The sequence below is a fragment of the Rattus rattus genome, chromosome X, assembly GCF_011064425.1.
Source record: "Rattus rattus isolate New Zealand chromosome X, Rrattus_CSIRO_v1, whole genome shotgun sequence".
In the NCBI taxonomy this organism is placed as follows: Eukaryota; Metazoa; Chordata; class Mammalia; order Rodentia; family Muridae; genus Rattus; species Rattus rattus.
Window position 1 is genome coordinate 24,106,992 of NC_046172.1, and position 25,188 is coordinate 24,132,179.

At 39.7% G+C, this 25,188-nt stretch overlaps 1 protein-coding gene across 1 annotated transcript in view; it reads right to left on the reverse strand.

Moving 5' to 3' along the window:
* Positions 1-444: 444 nt before the first annotated feature.
* Positions 445-25,188, reverse strand: part of Grpr (gastrin releasing peptide receptor) — a 44,463-nt gene continuing 19,719 nt past the window's right edge. The window contains exons 2-3 of the mRNA XM_032890343.1: positions 6,828-7,179; positions 445-4,947 (exon numbers count right to left, since the gene is read on the reverse strand). Of these exons, the coding sequence (XP_032746234.1) occupies positions 4,561-4,947; positions 6,828-7,179 (739 nt within the window). The 3' untranslated portion in view covers positions 445-4,560. The remainder of the gene's footprint in view (positions 4,948-6,827; positions 7,180-25,188) is intronic.

The following is a 25,188-nucleotide window of genomic DNA, read 5'->3' on the forward strand; positions in this document are numbered from 1 at the left end:
GTAGCTCTGATTTTGACAGCTCATGTTTCAGTCCCATGGTTCCATGGGCATTTTAATTCAGTGCTAGATGGTCATAAGCAAGTGAATTTAATACTTCTAAATTCCCACAGTAAAGGATTGGCTCTTTGGCCAGTGGGAAAACCTTCAGTTTAATGAGGTAATGAGTGTGAGAATACTTTATAGACCATGAACATGAGGTAAATGGAATATTCTTTTGAATTAATCACGGATCGTAATAGTATAACCCAAGGTTTCTAAATTGAACACATGCACAACCTTGAAACTTTATGAAAATATTTGAACTCCACCCAGTGCATTTCTAACATAAGAGGAAAATTTGTTCTTTGTGTGCTATTTGTTGACTGCTCTAGATATGCTCTAGATTCTTCTGGAGCATACCCTTGATCCTCCTTTATCTAATAAAGGATATCTTTGAAGGCCCAAATGATATTGTAAAACTTCTTTTTATTACCTTTGTGGGGGGGAGGGTGGTTATGTGTGGGGCATGCATGTGCCATGGAATATGTGTGGAGGTCAGAAGAGAAATGCAGGATAGTTCTCTCCTTTTACCACATGGGTTCTTCAGGTGGAACCCACATGGTCTGGCTTGGTGGTAAGTGTCTTTACCAGTTGAGCTATCTCTCGGATCCTGAAGGCCAAAGGCAGAGTAATAATGGAGCAATGTTTAACATGTTGTGCCTGTATGCTGTGGTAGAGGGGTGGCTGGGAGAAACAGTAATCCAGACACAGAAGAAAGCAGAGCCTAGGGTGGTTGTGTTGTCATTGAATAACATGTGTGTGCATGCAAACGGGGAGAGAGAGAGGAAGAGAGAGTGAGAGAGATTGGTCCCATAAAAGTAAAGAATGTCTGCTTCCTTTCAGCTCTTAATTAATCCCATGAAATTGGGGCCACAGATAGATGAATTTTGTAAAATATTCTCTGTTCTTCCCAGAACGCCAGGCCTAATTCTAATCCATTTTCTAACAACAGCTTCCTCCTAATATGGATGGGAAGAGAGAATATGGCAGGAAAGTGTCTCTCTCCCCCATTTTACCAAGATTCAAGGTACACTGTTCATTCAGTTCTCATACAGTCAGGTCTTCAGGGCAACTGTTTTTATCTGGCTTCAGGGGAAAGTGACTTAGCCACCTTTTAGCCAACGGATGAGGGTGCCATTCAACATGTCATTCTCCAAACAAAGATAATCCCTTTTCCTAGAAGCCATCTGACACATGCTGGGGCTCAGAAACCAATAATTAACTGTTCTTTTTGCAGAAACGAGAACTTTATAACCCAAGTTGCCCCATGTCCTATAGTCAAGCTCATTTATTTCTACTCACCGTGCACTTTCATAACAAGACAAGGTTGCTTCATCTGTAGCAGCTTTTGAGTAGTTTCCCTATGGACTATCCATCCTCCAAGCTGAAGAACCAAATTATTAGTGGGGCAAAGACGCCTTGCTAATGAGGCAGAATGCTAGATTCAGCAGGGAAGAGCAGCCAGAAGAACTGGGTTGAGCCATTCACATTTATGAGGAATCATAAAATCATCAGCAGGGAGGGGCTTTGTCTGCACTAAGCAGGGACAATCATCTCGCTGTAGAATATCACTCCCAATGGCAGCTGGACCTTCCCTGCCAGCAGCAGCCCTTCCTGGTGGGGAGACTTCTTTGTTTATTGCTTAATCTATCACTCTTGAGCTGCCCGCCTCAGGGAGTCTCAATTTAAGATAGATTGAAAGGTAGTATCTGTCAATTGAATAAACACAGATGGTTTTCCACAGCAAAAATTGATTCTTTTTCCTTCGCCAAAGACATAAGTGCTAAACGTGATTATCTTTGGAAGCCAGGCATGAAATGTCTCGGTTCCAGCCCCTGTGTGTTCTGCCCTGGCAAAGAAGGGACGCCACATGGGTCTCAGGTTTTTCATCTGATTTTAGGTTCTTGATTTTAAAATAAAACTTCAGCTTCCTTAGAGAAGAGATGGGCCAATTACATTTTTCCTAATGAGAAGGTCTAGCTCAACCCATTATTTAATTCACTATATGTTTTATCAGTTTTGGTCACTGGCTGACAAAAACTCCCTCCAATTATTTGATTTACAACTCACAAGGAAGTAACAAGATTTGCCTTAGGATACACAACAATACCCAGACCTTGATCTTCTCACTGTTTGTCTAGTAGCTAGTAAAGAGACACACGGTCTGTGCCCTGATGTTGACTGAAGGAGACAGGAAGCTGTACCCTGTTCCTAAATCATCTCTAGAAGCAGGTATAGCAGAGATGCTAAAACAACTGCCTTAAGTTCCATATTCCAGAATTTTAGACACCCAGAATGCTGTCTAGGTTAGCAACTGTCTAGGAACAGAGCCATTTGTGTTCAAGGGTTTTGAAGGATTGAGGCAAAAGAGCAAAGTTGGTCTCAAGGTTTGTTGGACCCACAGTCGTTTCAAGAAAGCAGGTATGTGAAAATCTGAAGGAGAATGAAGAGCAAGAATTCCCTTTGACTAGTGAGAAGACCAGGCCACATATTTTCTTATGTATCCTTCAGCTCTAACTATAAAACACTGCAAGCTCACGGAACTTCATTAATATGAATGATGCCAAGAAATCCCCAAGTAGCAGAACAACCTAGCCTATTTCGTTCTGCCACATGAGTGAGTGAGCTGGAGCATGGAAGAATGGTTGGGGTAGAGGGGTCTCTAAAATTTTGTGGTTGTAAAAGAAGCAGAAGTGTATTAACTGTTAAGGGGTGGGGCAACACACATGCTCTCAGGACAGAACTAGAGGAGATGAGGAAGCTCAGAGAACCTTAGCAAGAGAAGGGACGTAGCTCTCTCTTCCCATTCCTGGAAAAAGGAGCCTAGATGGGGAAACCAGATACCAAAGTCATACAGATAAAAGTGGGGTTAGGGTAGTAAGACATCGTGGTTCTTTACCTCCAGTCTCTGTCTTGTTTTTCAAAGAGTGCAATGTAGTTAGGAACTACAACAAAAGCCAGCGTTTATAGTACAGAAAAGCCCAGAAAAAGTGAGAGTGGAGAGGTTTTTGACCCAACTGTAACCACAGATCTTTACACCGCCTTAGTCCTAATGCCTAAAGCTCTCTTGCCAGCCAGTACTAGTCCACGTCAAACAACAGAAGGCCTCCTTTTATGTGCTGTGTGCTTGCTGTTTATATCCCACCCAGGCAGAGAGAGCTTGAAGTAAAATTGCCTTAGGATTTAAGGGATACATACTAGGAGACACTTGGACACCTTGGATTCAGATTCAAGTGGGTCCTCATATTCACAGTCTGTCAGGATTGGCCCATATTTGAGTTCAGAAACAGTGAAAGCAGGATTTTTCAAATAAGACAAGCCCAACTATACTACAGAGCCATTTCTATGACTTTACAATGAGATGGAGCCATTAGTCCAGTCTTTTTTTTTGCTGCATGTGGGCTATTTCACACACATTTTTAAGCAGAAACAGATATGTACCCTTTATGGTCAGTTCAACAATTTAAGATTTCTGTGGCTCTTTTTAACATATGTTCAGACACAATGTCACATTAGTAAAATTATATTAATTTTCTTTGCAGAGGGAAACTATATATTCAATATAAACATGATTTAATTTCTTCACAGAAAAATTTATCTTTCTTGTATTGAGGCTACTGCAAAGACAGTTAATCCTAAGCAAATACACTTGATTTAAAACATGTACATCAAGAATAAATGTCATCCTTTACACATTTGTAATAGTTACTACTTTGATAAAATGAACATTTTTCTCACAAAAATGATCTCTCTTCTATGGTAGGATGACACTATAGTGGTCAAAATTGGGTTAACAAGAATCAGAATTTCTATGAAATAAGAAATACGAGAATAAGTCATTGCTCTTTTGCTGTACATGGATCATTTGGCTGTATTTTGCCTTAACATTTTCTATTGAGTGTTTCTTCTGTGTCCTCAGCAACATCTTTGAAAAAGTCAATATTTAGAGGCTTATTTTATATTACACCAGCTTCCAATGTTATAAATGAAGTCCATTCCTCACACATGGGACTCTTTTTTAGAGTTGGCTTTTCATTTTAGGAATGTAAATAAAAGTTGTCCCTTGGTTTACATATTATAGATATTTCTGGGGGAAAAAGAGCCAAGCCATATTTTTGAAAGCAATCAGCTTCTGTTTAAAGAAAATAATTCACAAAGCAGATATCCAATGCATGGTTTCTCTGCTCTCTCTGTTCATATAATTTCTAAGACTTAATTGATCATACTTGCTTAGCAGGGCTTGGTGCTTTGAATATTTTCCAATTTGTTCCTTGTTTTTTAAAGGAAGATTTGATCTCCATCAGAAGAAGTCCTCACAAGTTGAGGTGGAAAATGAACCCTGATGGTTTACTTTGAGATACAATGGTGATTGATTCATTTGGACATCTCTCTCACCAATCGATATCACTCAGCCTCCTGAAGGGCCTTCGGAAGGTATAGAGACAACAATCAATTTCAGGGATCCTGGATATCTGTAGAATAGTACCAGGAGTTGCTTAAGAGGCGAGGTTGAAGGTTCGTCTAGACATACCCCTCATGGCAGATATTTCCGTTGATGAGGCTGAAGGTAGCTGAGGGGTTGGTGCTCTTGAAGGAGGTCATGCAGGTGGTACTTCTGCCTGTGCTGTGGGACCTATTCAACAGGCTGGGCTGGCAGCAGAGAAGTTGAGTGTTGAACTGCTTCCTGAAGCTCTTGCTCAGCAGATACAGGGCAAAGGGGTTCACACAGGAGTTGGTGAAGGCCAGGAGGCGGGCACAGATGCTGGTGATAAAGTGGAGCATGGAGGTGTCCACCTCAGAGTAGTGGTAGGAACGGTACAGGTAAATGACATGATTGGGGAGCCAGCAGAAGGCGAAGAGGCCCACAAACACCAGTACTGTCTTGGCAAGCCGCTTCCGGGATTCGATCTGAGCAGGAAGAGAGGCAGAAAGGAGGCGGCGGTGTTAAAGATATGATGACACAGAGAGAAATGGGTGAGGGAGCAGGGCCACAGAAAGAGTGTAATTGGAGCTGATGGGGAAGAGACAAAGACAGAGACAGGCAAGACAGACAGACATATACAACAAGGCAGAGGAGAGAGAGGGAGAGAGAAGAAGAAAAGAAGAAGAAGAAGAAGAAGAAGAAGAAGAAGAAGAAGAAGAAGAAGAAGAAGAAGAAGAAAAGAAGAAGAAGAAGAAGAAGAAGAAGAAGAAGCAGCAGCAGCAGCAAAAAAGACTCAGAAACACACAGATTGACAAGGTGGGAAGCAGAAACCTGTGAGGCAAAATAGTTAGAACATGCTGCGGAGAACAGATCTTTAAACAAAGTTGATTACATGCTTGAATGGACTGCACAATGAAATTCTAGTAAGTGCCCTCTTTTTCCTCCAGAGAGCATTGAGGCAGTTTATCAGCCATTCTCCTTCATGCCTTTCTTTGCTCTACAGTTAATTATTTCTTATCCCTTCTGATGCTCGAAACAGCAGCCAGCTTTATTCTTCCTCATTGGCCAAGCTGAGATAAGCCTATATTATTATTTTTTAATCTCTAGCTATTTCTGGATGACACGGTCAGGAAGGTGATTGTGCGAAGTGGAGTGAACATCTCTTTTTGCACTTCATTCCCTTTGTGACTTCAGGGGGGACTTCTTTCTCCTTAAACAATTTGGGGTATGGTGAGTATTTGCTTACTAACAGGCTTTTCAAATAGGCAGCCAATTGCATCGTCAACTGCCATTTCTCCTTCGTAGGAAAAGAACTTTGAAAAGGGAGCTCTCTAAATGGGGTCAGCTATTCAATTCCATGGAGTTGGAGGTCTTTTTGTTCTATCATTAAATATATTAAAGATCTACATGTAGGTAGGGGGAGGCAAAACAAACTGCCTGGGTTTGGAGAGATGACTTACAGAGGGCCTGAGTTCAGGTTCCAGCACCCACATGGGTGTAAGGCTAGTCTCATGGGATTTGGTGCCCTCTTCTGACTTTTGTGGGTACCAGTCATGTTGGTGGTATACATACATTGCAGGTAAATACTCACATAAAATTAAAATGCATGAATCTTTTAAAAATTAAAAATACTGACAAGGAAAGCAAAGCCAGCACCCTTAGTTTCTACTCTTTCTTCCTCTAGGATTAAATTGCAGAGGTTTATGGAAGATAGGAGGAAGAATAATATATTGGGGTATCCTGCATGCTGTGACACACTCTCATAATTTTCCACTAACATTACAAAATAGAAGTTACTGCTGGTATAACAATGATAAGAAAATTAAGGTCTCAAGAGGAGAAATCAAATCTGGATTAGAGCCATCATTCTGTAAACCTTTCTCTTTCCCATTGATAGATATCCCTCACACACAGAGAGGGATTTCATGGAGACACTGTTTTTCCAGCATGCCATGTCCTTTGACCTTATTCGCCTCTCTATCTGTCCCTCCAGCGGAGCCTTTCCTAACCAGATACTCCCTTTTCTTTCACCTAGTCTCAGTTTTCTGCTTCCTGTGTTTATCTGTGTGCTAACTCTCTTCCTGGACAACAATGCATTTGGAAAAAAAAGAAGCATCTATAGAACGCATTGCAGTCCCTCAAATTATTTTCCTCACAGCTCTGGGGAACTGAACCCAGGGCCTTGTGTATCTTTAGGGCAAGTGCCCTATCAATGAAGGAAACCTTAATGAAGCATCACCCACCTCCTAGAATGTCAAAGTCAAGTGATGGGGCCACTTCTACACCGTATTTGTCACTAAGATTCAAAATTAATGCAAGGTGCCAATTGCATAAGGAGGAAAATAAATCTATAGGAAGCACCCACCTGCTTCTTGACATGTATATTTCCTTCCACAGGAAGATTGTAGGCACTCTGAATCAGATTTCGGGCAATGAAGTAGTAGTAGACAGAGATGATCGACAGTGGGATAACGTAAAAGACCAGAAAGGAAGCCATGGAGTGGATTTTAGGGTGCAGCTCATTGGAGTGTGGGTAGGGGGCACAACTAATGAAGGTTTGGTTGGTATCTTTCACATGAAAGGGGTGAAGGTCCGAAAACACAGCCTCTGGGATGGCCAACAGCATAGAGACGATCCAGATTAAGGCAGCTTTGAGACAGATCTTCATCAGGGCATGGGATGCCTGGATATCCATTGGCCGGACGATGGCTTTGTACCTGTGGCAGCAAAAAAGAGAATGATTCTCTGTAAGTTGTTAGACATCATTATGGATGATAGCGAAGCTGGGTCCAGGGTGTGACAAGTTAGCCTGCTGAGGTGCAAAATTTAAGGAGGTGCTCTCCCTTAAGTTCCTGAAAATGTTCACTCTGAATTCTCATGATCCTCAAAGTGAGTACCTTCTGAAATTTGGCACTCTAAGAATGTTCCTTGCCACATTCTGGTTGCTCTATAATGCCTTATGAAGTAACATTCTATTCTTTTGCCTTTCCCCCTTTTGTCTATCTTTTCTCTCTCTTTTGAGTTTAGAGGTTTAAATAATTTTATGTTCATTTCCCCTATTTTCTTTGTTTAAATTTTTATATAATGCAATTTATATCATTTTCTTTTCTCCCTTCCCTCCAATCATGTAACCCCCTCTCATGCATGCACACATGCACATGCCCACACACATACACACACCCACACATTTAAATATATAAGAGAATATGCTGAGTCCATTTAGTGTTACTTGTATGTATATAACTTGAGAGCTGACCACTTGGCATTGAATAACCAATTAGGTGAAGTTTTCTCTAGGGGAGTCTATCCTCCACTCCCAGTATTCCTTAGATGCTTGGAGTTCTTTGTCTATGTGTGGGCTCCCATGAGATTTCCTCTTTAAAAATTATACATATTTATTTATTGTATACAATATTACATTTCAAAATGTGTATACATTATATAAAGGCTAGATTGAGTAATTAGCATATGCATTATTTCACAGTTATCTGATTTTGTTTCTGTGAAGCCAATTAAAAATGACTCAGTGATTTTCAAGCATATGATACATTGTTAACAACTGCAGTCACTGTGCAGCACAATTCACACTGTCTCTTGATTTTAAGTTCTCAGAAAAGCTGATGTTCCTTTCATTTTTCTTAATAAATTTCAGAAATGAAAAACAAAGCAAATTGCTACCTAAATAGAGAGATGGAGACAACGAGCATGTTTTTATTTTTTAAAAATCTTCATTTTTGAATATTCACATCCAGTTCTAGGAATCTGAAGTCATTAGACATTTTCAATATTTCTCTTCTTTCTTCCAAAGAATGAGACTGAATAAACCATTGAGAATGCTATACACAAACGGAGGCCAGTAATTAACAAACTAATCTTTGGCTTCAGTTTCTTACCCTCTTCCTTCTTTCTTAGACCCCTACTGCTTCGTGACATACTTCAACCTTACTGCCTTGGGTTGAAGACTCTGGGAAACCAACACAGGCCTGAAGTCAAAGGTACAAAGGTTTATTGGGGGTGGATACCCAAGCTAAACCAGCTGATGGACTATTTACTCAGGTACTAAAGAGTTTCTTTTTCTCTCAAACATTTATCCAGAAAATATAGCTAGTTAATGATTGACGATGAAAAGGTTTTACTGTCAAAGAAATGATCAGAGCAGCTGTGCTTGAACTCTGGAAAAGATAAACAAAGTCGACAGACTGGAAGGTAAGGAGAATGAAGTAGACCGGAGAAACAGAGCCGATATGGTTCTGTGTCATAGAAGGTCCTTGTATTCTGCTCTGTGAGCTACATTTGAATATGTAGTCTCATGTTACAATCTGGAGTATTCTCTCATTGCCTTTTCTCTTGAATTACTTTGAGTGGGTTCTGTTCTTTGTGACCAAAAGGGCCTTAAATGAGACATTTGACAATAATGGCCATTTGAAGTTGTTACTATATCTATTTCCAGGATTGCTTCCCATGTGTCATTTCCAAACCCTTAAATGAGTAAGCTACCTCTTTAAATTGTACTCAAGGGATAGGTACCCAAGTGCTTATGTCTCTCCATTGTACCTCTGCTTCCCTCTTTCTCTTCGTGCTCTATCCCACAGTCTCCATACACGGGAACCCAATCCTTCTGTATCCCAGCTTAAGTGTCATCTTCAAGATTTTGCAGGCAAATTGATGCCTTAAACTGTCCCATTCATTCTCTCAATCTATCTAAATTTTTGATAGGGTTATCAGCTCTTATCATAACTATGCACTGTCTTTAGATAATTACCTAAGATCTAGGGTACTGAGGATTAACCATTAACCCAAGACTTTACTCATATAAGCTACAAGCTCTGTATAAAACACTAGATTTTCTTTTTCAATTTTCATTTTGAGGCAGTCCTATAAATTTCTAGGTTTGTCTTGAACATTGTGTAGCTCAGGTAGACTTGGAATTTTGCAACTCTCCTGCCTCTGCCTTCTCCCCCCCCCCATTTTTATTGGATATTTCCTTTACCTACATTTCAAATATTATACCCGTTCCCAGTTTCCCCTCCAGAAACTTCCCATTCCATCCCCCACCCCAAGGGTGCTTCTCCCTACCCACTCCCTCCTGGCTCCCCACCCTTGCATCCCCCGACACTAGGGCATCAAGCCTCCACAGGACCAAGGGCCTTTCCTCACACTGATGCCCAACAAGGCCATCCTTTGAAAGCTATATAGGCTGCAGCACCCAGCCAGACTTTAATTTATTGTTTGCTAATGTTTTATTGGACTGACTTTTCTATTTGATTTTTTTTTTAATCAGCTTTCTGAGGTCTGTAGATTCTGGCTTCTCTCCATTTCTTTCTATTCCATGTAAAATGTTTCAAGTCTTCCTTTTGTACATGGTTAAGTAGGGACTCAGCAAATACTTGCTATTGGTTGCCAAATATAACTTCCAGAAGATTCTTTTATTCCCACATTCTCACAAGTGGGGGCAGGGCTTCACTATTACACACATAGTAAGACTCATTCTTCTCTACATGGGCAAATTTACTTTGCGCAGGACAATTCTTTTCACTGCTCAAAACACCTGGGCTTCATTTTTCTGGTACCAACATTGGAATGGGAGAAGGATGGTCTTACAAAATTAATGTGTCAAAGACTCAAACTGATTGGCTCCTGAGTCCAAGATTGGAAACCTTTGTCTGCAGAAAGGCATGACATTTATTCAATTTGTCTTTTGTTTCATTATTGTATTCAAATAGTTCAGGCCTTGCTTGTCTATAACTACCTACCATAGTCAGTAGGAATTGTTGAATATCAACCCTTTAAAACTCCCAATACGAACCAAATGTTCATTCTACAGGGAAGATTGGTCTAGAAGAAAACAAAATGAGCAAACTAGTCTCTGAGCTAATTGACACATTGCATGCATTTAAATGAGAATCCTCCTGATAAACATTGACAAAACTCCAAAAGCCTGGCTTTATTTTCCCTTGAGAATAGCACCTATAATCCCCTTGAAGAAATGAGAGGCTGTCATTAATTGACTTGTAAGATGCCTGCAACCAAGAGCACAGAGCAATGGAATCTTTACAATTTTTTCATAGAATATATTCTGATAATGCATTTCCTTCCCTCAACACCTCCCAAATCCTCTTCACATCCCCCTTTGAACCATTTCAGCAAACAACTTAGTGGTCCTTGAAGCAGATCCAACTGTAATGTTTTAAATATGTGATTCCTTACTGTCATCCTTTCCTAATTTTTCTCCAGGTGGTCCTTTTCATCCCATCTTAATATACTGACTTATAACATAGATTTGTGATCAAAACAGAATCCCCAGTGACAAGGATGGATGGTGGGAGGGGTTGAAGTTAAAAAAGAAAAGGACACAAAGAAGCAAATTGGAGAAGAATGGAGAAGGAAGTAGGAAATAGGAAAAAAGTTGGGTAACTGGAGAGGAAATAAAGTATAGTCTGACTTGTAGGTGGATGTCAAGGTGATACATGATTGGACAGTAGAGAGTGAGGCGGGGACAAAAATTTTGTAAGGTGGGAGAGAGGAGGAAAAAGGAGAATCAAGATGGAGAAGGATGACTCAGATCTAGGTGGTCTTGAATTGCCAAGGTAACTGGGATGGATTTCTGTAGACAAATTTATCTTATCTAGGTGGGCAGTTTATATCCTTATCAATTAGTTATAAGTTCATTGTGTGGATGTATTGTCAATAGAGAATTTAACATGTAAATGTAATTGCTAAACTACAAGTTTCTGGAACTTTTATTTTACTGGGCTAAAGAGGACAGTGTGTGAAAGAAATGGCTGAGGGGCAGTTGGAACATGCGGATCTGGTTCTGTTGCCTGCGTGCAGGGCTCGCAGAACAAGTTCTGTGTGTGTGTGTGTGTGTGTGTGTGTGTGTGTGTGTGTGTGTGTGTGTATGTGTGTGATTCATGGTAACTACCACCTAGGTGACTGCATGGACATAGCTGGTAGTGGGCAGCTTGTGTACAGAATGGCAGAGTAACAGCCAAAGCAAGCAGATTTGGCTCACAGGAACTGATAGAAAACGTTCCTTTTTAAATTTTGATGCAACACTGATTTTTTAATATGACTCTATTGTTCTGCCATACCCTCACCAATGTATTCGCCTGGAATTTGTCAGTGTGCCTTACTGCCCCTAAGGAAGCTAGCATCAGAGCAGTAAGTAGTTGAAGGGGAATTGTACACTTAGAGGAAAAGTACCTGTGTCCTTTTCTCAAGAATCGTTAAAGTGTGAGCAAGGTTGTCACTCAAAAAGTAGTAACTCTCAGTGAAACACGACTCCACCATGTGAAATACATGCCTTCCAAGCAAGCTATAGGCGTTAGGATCACATGGCTGAAGATTCTGAACATTTGCACGCTTGATACAATTGTGTACCTTGTTTCCCTATCCAAGGCTTGTTAGAAGTGCTATGAACAAAGAAAAGTTGAGCATAGGGTTGAGGTCAATCTTTCTTCCCTACTGTAGAAGTACCAAAGAAGATTTTCATTCACATTAAATAAAAGATGATGAATGAAATGACACAAGGACCCACTCAGCTTCAAATACACAGTAAAGGCACGCCTCATTGTGCTAGTTGGGAACACCACTCACTTGGTACAGAAAAATATGAACATGCACCTGTGTTATTTTATTTATAAATAATATACATGTACAGTAAGAAAATGTTAAATTTATACCCACTTTGAAACATAGATAGTCTTGAACTGTACATCTGAAGTAGAAAATGTATAACAGGAACCTCAAATACATTATGATGCCAGTCAGAAGGAAGTCTTGAAGTATAAGGGATTTGTATATATGAACATAGAAAGCCACTGACGTAGTCTTCCTAGGACAGTTTTAGCAATAAACTTAGAGTGGTGGTGATACATAATTCACTGAATTTAAAGCTATTCATAAATCTATACCATTTTTATTATTTGTTTTTTGTTTTGTTTTATGTGTACGAGTGCATGAGTCTATGTGCCCCATGTGCATGTGAGAGCCTGTAGAGACCAGAAGACAGTGTCAGAGTCCCTGGAGCTGCAATTTACAGGCAGCTATAAGCTACCAGACATAAGACCCAACTCAGCTTCTCTATAAAAAGCGTTGCCTGAATGAAACATATTTGCAGCCTTTCTTTGAAAAATAATGAACAAAAGAAATAAAGGCCACCTAATAAAGCAGACATATGTCTAGATGATGCCCATTTGTAACCATTTGTAATCATTGATTCAGGTGAAAGTAGTAAAGCCATTCATTGGGTTAGAAGTTTGGGAGTGACAGGATATTCACACAATGTGCTCACCAAGTTACAAGTGGGAAATTTTTTCCTTTTTGAGAGATGAATTTGGAAGTTAACCCATAATATATCAAATGTAAGGGCAATTATTCCTTTCAACAGAGAAGCATGATACAATGCTTATGGCACTCTCAGAGGCCCAGAAAATACTTTATTGTATTTAAAAGTTTGAAATATAAGACTGATCTCATTTTTATATTTACACCAATGCACTCATGAAACTAAATCTTCGATTTGCAATCCTCCTGTCTCAGGCCCTGAAGTAGGTCCTGAATCATCAGATTGGCTACATGTATGATCAGTATTCTTGGTCAAAACATTTAGCTAGAATCTAAACATGGCAAGGGGAGGTAAAACAAAATTCTGGCACATTTTAGAAGATCATGTTCATTGCAACTATAACTAAATGGCAAGAACCTACTGCTAAAGAGACCACATACTTTGTCGCAGAACATAGAGAAATAAAACTTGACATTTTCTCCATATTGCCTAGTTTTCTACTGCTAGAGATGACAATGTAGGCCACTTGGATGGGGTGGAGTAGGAGCAAAATCATTAGAAGAATTACCCAGCATTGAACCCTGTATGGCACAGTATTAACCTGGCAGGCAAAAAGCCCCCACCTGTGCAATAATGGAATGACTGTCACAGAGGTAACCAGCCCTTTTATGATTGAGTTTGAGGATTGCTCCACAGAAAGGATTCATGCCTGATACTATAAACCTGGTCAGTAGTTGCTGGTTGGGAAGATCATGGACCCAAGAGAATGTATTACTGTTTTAAATAGATGTGTCAAACTACCATCTAAATATGTTTGAGGCTGGAGAGATGGCTCTGCAGTTAAGAGCACTCACTGCCCTTACAAAGGACCAGGTTTGTTTTCCAGCACTCATATGTCAGGTTACAACTGTCTATAATTCCAGGTCCAGGAGATCCAGTTCCATGGGTACTTGGCACACAAGCAGTGTACATGCAGACAAAACACTCAGACACATAAAATAACAATAAATAAATCATTAACCATGTATTTACATTTATATCCACAGGTCTGTGCTGCTCTCAATCTTGGTCAGTAAAACAACTTTTTTTCAGTGGGTTGCACTCCATGCAGAGACTTATAACTGACAAAAGTGTTTGGAACAACTGTTTGGAACTGCTCTAAATGGGTCATCTATGTTAACTTCCACGTCCAAGTCTCAAGGGACATCTCAGAAGGTTTAAATAATATAGGTAGAGAATGCCGTGAAATGCTGACTTCTGGATATGAGATGGCTGTTGCACTCACGCACTCATAGAAGTTGTGGTGATTGGTGCAAGATCAAGCCAATCAAAATCAGGAGAATTAAGAGTTCAAACTTGGAGACACATTAGGAGTGCATGGGGCACAGGGGCCACAGGGCGGCCTAGGACAAGACCCTGCTGGACTCCATCTGTGCCCGGAGCTGGGGTTGTCTCACAGCCATAGGACAAAAAACTTGCCCACAGAGAGCCAGCCTGCCAGGAGTGCTCTCCTTCCTAGGCCTACAGCCCCCAGATAGGACTCCACTTTCTCTCCATTGACTGTCCCAGGAGAAACCTGCTGGAAGCGCACAGGGTTCAAGAGCCACCCGGCAGCCTGGGACAAGACCCTTCTGGTCTCCATCTGTGCCCAGGGCTGTTCTCAGACAAAAAACATGCCCTGAGAGAGCTGGTCTCCCAGGAGACCTCTCATTCCTAAGATGACAGGCTCACAGCCCCCAGAAGGTACAAGCTCCAGTCAGAGACAGCAAGACCAACTAACATCAGAGATGACCAGATGGCAAGAGGCAAGCACGAGAACATAAGCAACAGAAACTAAGACTACTTGGCACCATCGGAACCTAGTTCTCCCACCACAGCTAATACTGGATATCACAACACACCGGAAAAGTAAGATTTGGATTTAAAATCACATCTCATGATTGTAATAGAGAACTTTAAGAAGGACATAAATAAATCCCTTAAAGATATACAAGTCAACACAGGGAAATGAGTAGAAGCCCTTAAAGAGGAAACACAAAAATCCATTAAAGAATTACAGGAAAACAACCAAACAGTTGAAGGAATTGAACAAAACCATCCAGGATCTAAAAATGGAAATAGAAACAATAAAGAACGTACAAAGGAAGACAACCCTAGAGATAGAAAACCTAGGAAAGAGATCAGGAACAGAAGATACAAGAAAACATCACCAACAGAGAAAATACAAAAGATAGAAGAGAGAATCTCAAAATCCAGGACACCATAGAAAACACCAAACACAAGTAAAGATAATATAAAATGTAAAAATTTCCTAAATTGAAGAGGGCCAAAAGACCAATAAAATATATTACAACAATAACCAAGCAACAGAGCTTCCAGGGACCTAAAGCAGAACTACTAAAAGACTATGGACCATGGACTGACCCTGGACTCTGACCTCATATGGTCAAACACCAATACAATATCCTAGAAAAGAACACCAGTGGAAGGGAAGCCCCTGGGATCCTCATTATACAGACTGAACCCCAAGTGAACTAGACTGTTGACAAAAAAGAAAGGGCAATGGGGGGAGGTTGGGGAGGAGAAACTCATAAGGAAGGGAGGGGGAGGGGATGTTTGCCTCTCTGAATAACATTTACAGAAATGTTATAAAAATTCTCAAATTAATAAAAAAAAAGTGAAACATTAAAAAAAAAAAAGAAAAAGAAAAAGAAAAAAAAAGTTCCTAACACAAAACATCGAGGAAATCCAAAATATAATGAAAAGACCAAACCTAAGAATAATAGGTATAGAAAAGAGCAAAGATCCCCAACTTAAAGGGCCAGTAAATATCTTCAACAAAATTATAGAAGAAAACTTGCCTAACCTAAGGAAAGAGAGGCCCATGAATATATATGAAGACTGAAGAACTCCAAATAGATTGGATGAGAAAAGAAATTCCTCCCATCATATAATAGTCAAAACACAAAATGCACTAAACAAAGAAAGAATATTAAAAGCAATAAGGGGAAAAGGTCAAGGAACATATAAAGGCGGACCTATCAGAATTACACCAGTCTTCTCACCAGAGACTATGACTGCTAGAAGATCCTGGACAGATGTCATACAGATCCTAAGAGAACACAAATGCTAGCTGAGGTTACTATATCCAGCAAAATTCTCAATAAACATAGATGGAGAGACCTAGATATTACATGACAAAACCAAATTTATACAATATCTTTCCACAAATCCAGTCTACAAAGGTAATAGATGGAAAACTCCAACACAAGGAGGAAACTACAGCCTAGCAAGGTAAGAAACAAAAAAGAAGATATTGGAAAACAACTCCTACCTCTAACAACAAAAAAATAACAGGAAACAATCACTACTCCTTATTATCTCTTAACATCAATGGACTCAATTTCCCAGTAAAAAGACATAGACTAACAGACTGGATATGTAAACTGTACCCAGCATTTTTGCTGCATAGAAGAAATGAACCTCAGTGACAAAGCCAGACACTAAGAGTAAAAAGGCTGGGAAAATTTTTTCCAAGCAAATGGTCCCAAGAAAAAAATCTGGAGTAGCCATTCCAATAATCAAATAAATTGACTTTCAACCAAAAAGTTATTCAAAAAAGATAAGAAGGATACTTCATCTAAAAATCAAAGATGAAAACCTGAACATCTAGCTCCAAATGCAAGGGCACCCACATTCATAAAAGAAACTTTACTAAAGCTCAAAGCATACATTGCACCACACACAATAATAGTGGGAGGCGTCAGGACACCGCTCTCATCAATGGGTAGATCATGGAAACAGAAACTAATAGAACTTATAAGCCAAATGGATTTAAAAGTCATCTGTAGAACAGTTCATCCTAAAACAAAAGAATATACCTTCTTCTCAGCACCTCATGGTACCTTCTGCAAAATTGACCATATAAATGATCACAAAACAGGCCTCAATAAATACAAGAAGATTGAAATAATCCTATGCATCATATCAAATCATCACGGACTAAGGCTGGTCTTCAAAAACAAAAAGTCCGCATATACATGAAGGTGAATAATGATCTACTCAATGACAACTTGTTCAAGGAAGAAATAAAGAAATTGAAGACTTTTTGGAGTGAAAATGAAGGCACAACATACCCAAACTTATGAAATACAAAGAAAGCAGTGCTAAGAGAAAAACTCATAGCTCTGAGTGCTTGCAAAAGGAAACTGGAGAGAGCACACACTAGCAGCTTGGCAGCACACCTGAAAGATCTAGAACAGAAAGAAGCAAATTCACCCAAAAGGAGTAGAAGGCAGGAACTAATCAAACTCAGGGCTGAAGTCAACCAAGTAGAAACAAAAAGAACTATATAAAGAATCAACAAAACCAGGAGTTGGTTTTGAGAAAATCATCAAGATAAATGAGCCCTTAGACAGACTAACCAGAGGGCACAGAGAGAGTATCCAAATTTACAATATCAGAAGTGAAAAAGGAGATATAAGAACAGAAACTGAGGATATTCAAAACATTGTTAGATTCTACTACAAAGGCCTAGACTCAACAAAACTGGGAAATCTGGAGGAAATGGACAATTTTTTAGACAGATAAAAGTTAAACTCAGGATCAGATAAACCATCTAAACAGTCCCATAACCCCTAGAGAAATTGAACCAGTTATTAAAAAATCTCCCAACCCCCCCCCAAAAAAAGGCCAGGAGGGTTTAGTGCAGAATTCTATCAGACCTTCAAAGAAGACATAATATCAATACTGTCCAAACAATTCCACAAAATAGAAACAGAAGGAACACTGCCCAATTTGTGCTATGAAGCCACAATTATGCTTGTACCTAAACCACACAAAGACCCAACAAATAAAGAGAACTTCAGATCACTTTCCCTTATGAATATCAGTACAAAAATGCTCAATAAAATACTGGGAAACCAAATCCAAGAACACATCAAAATGATCATTCTTCATGATCAAGTAGGCTTCAACCCAGGGATACAAGGCTGGTTCAATATATGTAAATCCATCAACATAATTTACTATATAAACAAACTCCAAAAAAAAACCCAAAACAGATGATCATTTCATTAGAAGCTGAGAACCATTTGACGAATCTCAACACCTCTTCATGACTAAAGTGTTGGAAAAATCAGAAATTTAAGGCCCATAACTAAACATAGTAAAAGCAATATATAGTAAACCAGTAGCCAACATCAAACTAACTGGAGAGAAACTTAAAGCAACCCCACTAAAATCGGGGACTAGACAAGGCTGCCCACCGTCTTCCTACCTATTCAGTATAGTACTTGAAGTCTTTGCCAGAGCAATTAGACAACAAAAAGAGGTAAAATGGATACAGATGGGAAATGAAGAAGTCAAAATATCACTATTTGCAAATAATATGATAGTATACTTAAGTGACCACAAAATTCCACCAGGGAACTCCTACAGCTGATAAGTTAAAGAAAGTGGCTGGATGTAAAATTAACTCAACAAATCAGTAGCCTTTGTCTACTCAAAGGATAAAAAGGCTGAGAAAGAAATTAGGGAAATGATACCCTTCAAAATAGACACAAATAATATTAAATACCTTGGTGTGACTTTGACCTAGCTAGAGAAAGATCTGTATGACAAAAGCTTCAAGTCTCTGAAGAAAGAAATTGAAGATCTCAGAAAGTGGAAAGATCTCCCATGCTCATGGGTTGACAGGATAAATATAGTAAAACTGGCCATCTTGCCAAAAGCGATCTACAGATTCAATGCAATCGCCATCAAAATTCCAACTCAATTCGTCCTAGAATTAGGAAGAGCAATTTGCAAATTCATTTGGAAAGCAAAAAACTCAGGATTACAAAAACTATTCTGAACAATAAAAGAACTTCTAGCAGTATTACAGAGCAATCATGATAAAAACTGTATTGTATTGGTATAGAGACAGGTAGGTAGATCAGTGAAATAGAATTGAAGACCCAGAAATGAACCCACATACCTATGGTCACTTAATTTTGACAAAGGAGCTAAAAGTATCCAATGGAAAAAAGACAGCATTTTCAACAAATAATGCTTGTTCAACTGGAGATCAGCATGTAAAAGAATACACATTGACCCATTCTTATCTCCTTGTACACAGTTTAAGCCCAAGTGGATCAAAGACCTCCACATAAAACCAGATACACTGAAACTAAGGAAAGTGGGGAAGACCCGTGAACACATGGGCACTGGGGGAAATTTTCTGAAGAGAACACCAAAGGCTTATGCTCTAAGATCAAGAATCGACAAATGGGACCTCATAAAATTGCAAAGCTTCTGTAAGGCAAAGGATACTGTCAATAGGACAAAATGGCAACCAACAGATTGGGAAAGGATCTTTACCAATCCTACATCTAATAAAGGGCTAATATCTAATATATTCAATGAACTCAAAAAGTTACTCTTCAGAGAATCAAATAGCCCTATTTAAAAATGGGGCACAGAGTTAAACAAAGAATTCTCAACTAAAGAATACCAAATGGCAGAGAAGCACCTAAAGGTATGTTCAACATCCTTAGTAATCAGGGAAATGCAAATCAAAACAACTCTGAGATTTCACCTTATAGCAGTAAGAATGGCTAAGATCAAACTCAGGTGACAGTAGATGCTGGTGAGGATGCGGAGAAATAGGAATGCTCCTCCTTTATTGCTGGGATTGCAAGCTGATACAACCACTCTAGAAATCAGTGTGGCACTTCCTCAGAAAATTGGACATAGTGCTACCTGAGGACCTAACTATAGCACTCCTGGGCATACACCCAAAAGATGCTCAAACATATAAGAAGGACACATACTCCTATGTTCATAGCAGCCATATTTATAAATGGCCAGAATCTGGAAAGAACCCAGATGTCCTTCAATAGAGGAATGGATACAGAAAATGTGGGGTATTTATATAATGGAGTAGTAATCATCTATTAAAAATAATGACTACATGAAATTCTCAGGCAAATGGATGGAACTAGAAAATATCAGTCTGGAGAGGTAACCCACTCACAAAAAGAATTCATATGGTATGCACTCATTGATAATTGGATATTAGCCCAAATGCTTGGAATACCTAAGAAAAAATTCACAGATCATATGAAGCTCAAGAAGAAGGAAGACAAATATGAGGATGCTTCCTTTCTTTTTAGAAGGGAGAACAAAATACTCATATGAGAAAATACAGGGACAAGGAGTGGAGCAGAGACTGAAGGAAAGGTCAACCAGAGACTGCCCCACCTGGGGATCCATCCCATATGCAGCCACCAAACCCCGTTACTATTGCTGATGCCAAGAAGTGCTTGCTGACAGGATCCTGATATGGATGTCTTCCGAGAGGCTCTGCTCTGCCAGAGCCCTACTGATACAGATGAACATGGTTGCAGCTAACCATTGGACTGAACAAGGGGAGCCCAATGGAGAGGTTAGAGAAAAGACTGAAGGAGCTGAAGGGATTTGCAACCCCATAGGAAGAACAACAATATCAACCAATCAGACTCCACCAGAGCTCCCAGGGACTAAACCACCAACCAATGAGTACACATGGAAGGACCCATGACTCTAGCCACATACGTAGCAGAGGATAACATTGTCCAGCATCAATCAGAGGAAAAGCCCTTGGTCCAGTGAAGACTCGTTGCCCCAATTTAGGGTAATGCCAGGGCGTTGAGTTTGGAGTGCTTCGGTGCGAGTGGGAGCGTCCTCATAGAAATAGGGGGAGGAATGAGGATGTATGGGGGGAGGGGATAACATTTGAAATGAAAATACATAAATTATCCAAAAAAATAAAATTTTTAAAAAAGGAAGACAAGACATGAAGTGGGTGGGAGATGTTTTAGGGAGGGCCCAAAGGGAGTTGTGTGGAAATCTGGGGATGGATAAAATCAGGGTGCACTGTATGCATGTATAAAATTGCCACACATCAAATTTGAAATATTCTTAAAATAGCACTGTTATTGCTATGAAAATAATCAAGACCAAAGAAAATTTTATCTTGAAGGTGATGAAAGAGATATAAAACATGTAATGCATAAGTCTTTATTTGATCTGTAATTATTAAAAAGTAGCTATAAAAGACTTTTAAAGGACAATTGGACACATTTTAATTATGCATTAAATATTAGATGTTATTAAAGAACTATTTTTAATTTTTTTCAACATGATAAAATTGAGATTGTAGAAGATTGTCCTTGTTCAGAGGAAAAACGATGAAATTCACAGGAGTAAAAGCTTAAGGTGTTTACCTTTCAAAGCTCAGCAAAACAGAATACAGGCAACAAATGTAAGTACACGTGCTCATAGTCACATGCTACATGGCAAAGACAAACTCAAGGAAACAGTTACTATTGAATGAAGTGGGTATTTTAAAATATACATTTTTAGAAATTATCTAAGAGTAGAGAAAAAGGGTAAAATAATGCGTGAGGTTTGAATGAGGATGGCTCCCATAGGCTCTCATATTTGAATGGTTCGTCCACAGTTGGTGGAACTGTTTGGGAAGAATTAGGATGTGTGGCCTTTTGGGAGGAGATGTGTCGCTGGGAGCAAGCTTTGAGGTTTCAAAAGCCCACACCAATTACCTCTCCTCTTTCTTTCTCATGGTTATTGTCTTAACATGTAAGCTCTCAACTATTGCTTCAGCACCATGCATGCCTGCAGGCCTGCTGTCATACTCCCTGACATGATGATCAAGGACTCATCCTCTGAAACTATAAACCTAATAACTCTTTCTTCTATAAGTGGCCTTGCCCCTGATGTTTCTTCACAATAATAAAAAAGTATCTAAGACATAATGCCATATATTTTATTTATATCATTAAAGAAAAAAGCCTTTGCCATATGCACAACATTATTAAATTATAATTAAAACATGATTGAATGTTTTATATCTGCTCAACACCTACACCAAGAGCAAGGGATAGTCAATACTCTCTTGGGTTTGTGATTTTAATATCATCTACAACCTGTGAGGTTTTGTTGTGTACTTTTTTGTTTTGTCGGGACTATTTTTAAGCCACTTGCTCATTTGAGGAGGCTAGTTTAATTAAAGCTAGATTATATAAAATACACATCAGTTTATAGTGGCTGGATATGAACTGAGATATCAGGGAAGAGTGCAGCTGCCATTGTGGATGAGGGCACTGTTTCTGATGCCTAAAGGACACTTAGTAAGGGATACTGGGATAGAGCAAACAGGGAGTGAACCTCAGTTTGAACACTAATGTTTAATTCACCCTTCCATTTAAATAGAAGCCAATATAAATAGATGGCTTGATACTTTCCTCCCTTACCCATTAGACAGGTCTCAACTCCCTCTCCAGGCGGCTGATCTCCACTTTGGCATCCATTGTCCCACGTGAAAGTTCCCACAGATGAAATTAAGGTTTTAGTGGACTTCCTAGGAGTCTTCAGCAGAGATCTTCCCATTTTGGGGAGAAGCAGGTTTTAAGGGTCATGGTCCATGTTGTGCAATGTAATTGGACTTTTGATTTTTCTCGAAGAGACCAAGAAACAAATTGTGTTTGCAGGCAGAACCCTTGTATACCCTGTACAATTCTAAAGTGGTTTATCTGGGGGCTGCAATTTCTCCCTCTGATCCTCTCCTAGTGTGCACCCAGTATATCCTGGAGAGCATAGCTAGGTTTGGAGGTAGGGATGCCTTCTATTTGCTACACAGAACAATGGAAGTCAGTGTGTTCACCGTCTGCTATGGGAAGAAGGCTGTTTCCCAGCAAAGAAATTTTTAAAATCTCTCCATTGTTTGGGAGCAAGGGCAAATATATCTACAAGGCCATATATCTACATATTTACTTTCTGCTCCAAAGTCTTGCTTTGCATATACCACGTGGAAATTTTTTTAAATGTGTATCTGTATCTGTGTGAATTTCTGTGTATGTGTTCATCTGTGTACATACTATGTAGAGGTCAGAGACACATGTCCATGTCTCCCTCAGTAGCTTTCCATCTTGTGACTTAAGACAGAATCTCTCACTAAATCTGGAGCTTAATAATTGAGCTAGACTGGCTAACTAGAAAGGCCAGGGGATCCTGTCTCTGCTACCCTAAGTACTGGAATTACAGGTACAGGAAGTCATGCTTGGGGTCCTGAATGTGAGTACTGGGGATTTGACTCAGATCAAGCCATCTCCCCAGCCTCCATTAGTATCTTTGGGGTGTGTGTGTGTGTGTGTGTGTGTGTGTGTGTGTGTGTGTGTGTGTGTAGATTTCTGAGGAATATAATATCTGTATATGGGTTTGATTAGATTGACTCAAGGAATCACCACCATCATAATAAGCTGAAGCTTGTGAGCTACTTTGCTATGGATCAGAGCACTTGTGCTATGATTGATTGGCTATGCTTTGATTAAATGATCATGTTTTGTCCACACAGCAATCTTGGAGGGCAGACACCAATATTAATGTTCTTTAACAGCTGAGTAAACTGAGGTTCAGTAACTTATCTAAGTCCACCAATGTTAAACATTAGGATCGAAATTTGAGCCTTTTCAAGATGACTCCTAAGAATAACACCAGGCCAGACAGCTTCTTAATCTGATGTTGCTGTGTTGACCATCAGACCTGGGATTCGAACGTGCGTGCATGCATGCGTGCGTAAATGTGTGCGTGCGTGCATGCGTGCGTGCGTGCACGCACGCGCGCGCGCACACACACACACACACACACAGAGAGAGAGAGACAGAGACAGAGACCGAGACAGAGACAAAGAGAGACAGAGACAGAGAGAGACAGAGAGGGAGAGACCCATATGTCCTAAGGCTTAGAGTGAACTCTGAGATCTCTTCTATATTTAGAAGCTCCAAGGCCCCAAAGGGTCGTCTGAGTGAGAGCTTGGGGTAAGGTTTAAAAAGAAAAAGGCATTGGCATCAGTGAAGAACCAGGAGCCTCCAGGCTAGAATGCACCTGGGATGATGCCAGGAATATTTCAGAAAGAAAGATATTGATTCTGAGAGATGAGGCTGAGTGTATAGCTCAGCTGTGAAGCACCTGCGTAGCACATGCAAGGCCTTAAGTTCAATTCTCAAAACTACAAAACAACAGTAACACAGCCCTCTGATTCTAGGCTCTAAGAGCTGTAAAATCTTAGGGATAGAGTGGAAAGAGAGAAGTACTCAGTTATCAGACAGCTTATAATGCTTTCTCACAAGGAATTGAACACCGACTGAACCTTGGGCCAAAAATGAGTTTCATCAAGATGATCTAATTCCAGAGTTCAATGCTAATCTTATAAGGGAGCCTGTCAGAAGGGGTATAAGCAGGCTGAAATATTGCCCTTGCCTTGGTTATGTTTAAAGTGACAAAGGAAAGCAGTTATCCAGTTAAACTTCAATAGGTACGCAAGCATCTTGGCACAAGCTGTTCATGGATCATTTTTCAAAAACTTTATGGAGGGATGAACATATATTTAGATCTTGTTACACTTCTCAACAGTTTATGAGCCCCAGAGTTGGATGAACATTTCCAGATTTCATTTGCACACATAGAGAAATCACTGTACCTTGCAGCCTAGAAAATTCACAGAACAAGACAAAGCCTGAAGACAAAGTTCACCCGTGTTCTAGGGTAGAATAGATCACTGATTCTGGGTCATAGATTGTCTTCAAAAACTGGTCATTCATCCCCATACAGGTTCAGAGGGGAGATTGGGATTAAGTCACCAGAAAGGCCTGGGAGAGCATGGAAAGTAAGACAGGAAGGGAAGAAACAAGGACCCCTGAGAGTGTCAGGAGCAGGTTGCAGAACTGGGCCAGCCAAGAACAAAGTGACAGCACTTACCCACCAGTCCCTAACCCTCTTTGAGCCCTCTGGGCTGAGAATTGCATAGGGTGTTCATTCTTGGATGGCCACAGCCTGCCCCAAACCTCCTTTAGGCTCAGTAATTAGTTTTACTCTAAGAAGAAAAGCCTACGTCATCCAAGGCACACCAGGGAACACAGCCACCACCTACAGCATAAATTCTTCTCCTGGTCAATTTAGTTTATTTCACATATATTTAAACATTGAAATACCACAGACAGTGTTTAGTTTTAAATACATTTCATATTATAGGGCTAAAAATAGAATTTCTAAATTACCTTAATAAAATGTCTTTCAACTTCTTTTCCAAAACAAGATGCATTGAAGGTCAAAACTACCATCATGGCATATGACTCACTGTATCTAATTATAAACATTTAACAGCGGTATATTTAAATACACTTCGATGAGAAGGTTGAGAAATAATAAGGGGTGACCAAGCTTTGTAACTTCTTAGGTTGGCATTGTTCATGGTGGGGAGGTCTTAGTGTGTAAGGAAGAGGTCTAAGGCAAGGACAGAAGCAAGATGACGCCTAGGAACCCTAGACTCTACTTCCTTCATTAGCAATTTATTTTGTTGTTATTGGGTTTCTTTTTTACTGTTTTGTTATTCAATGAAAAC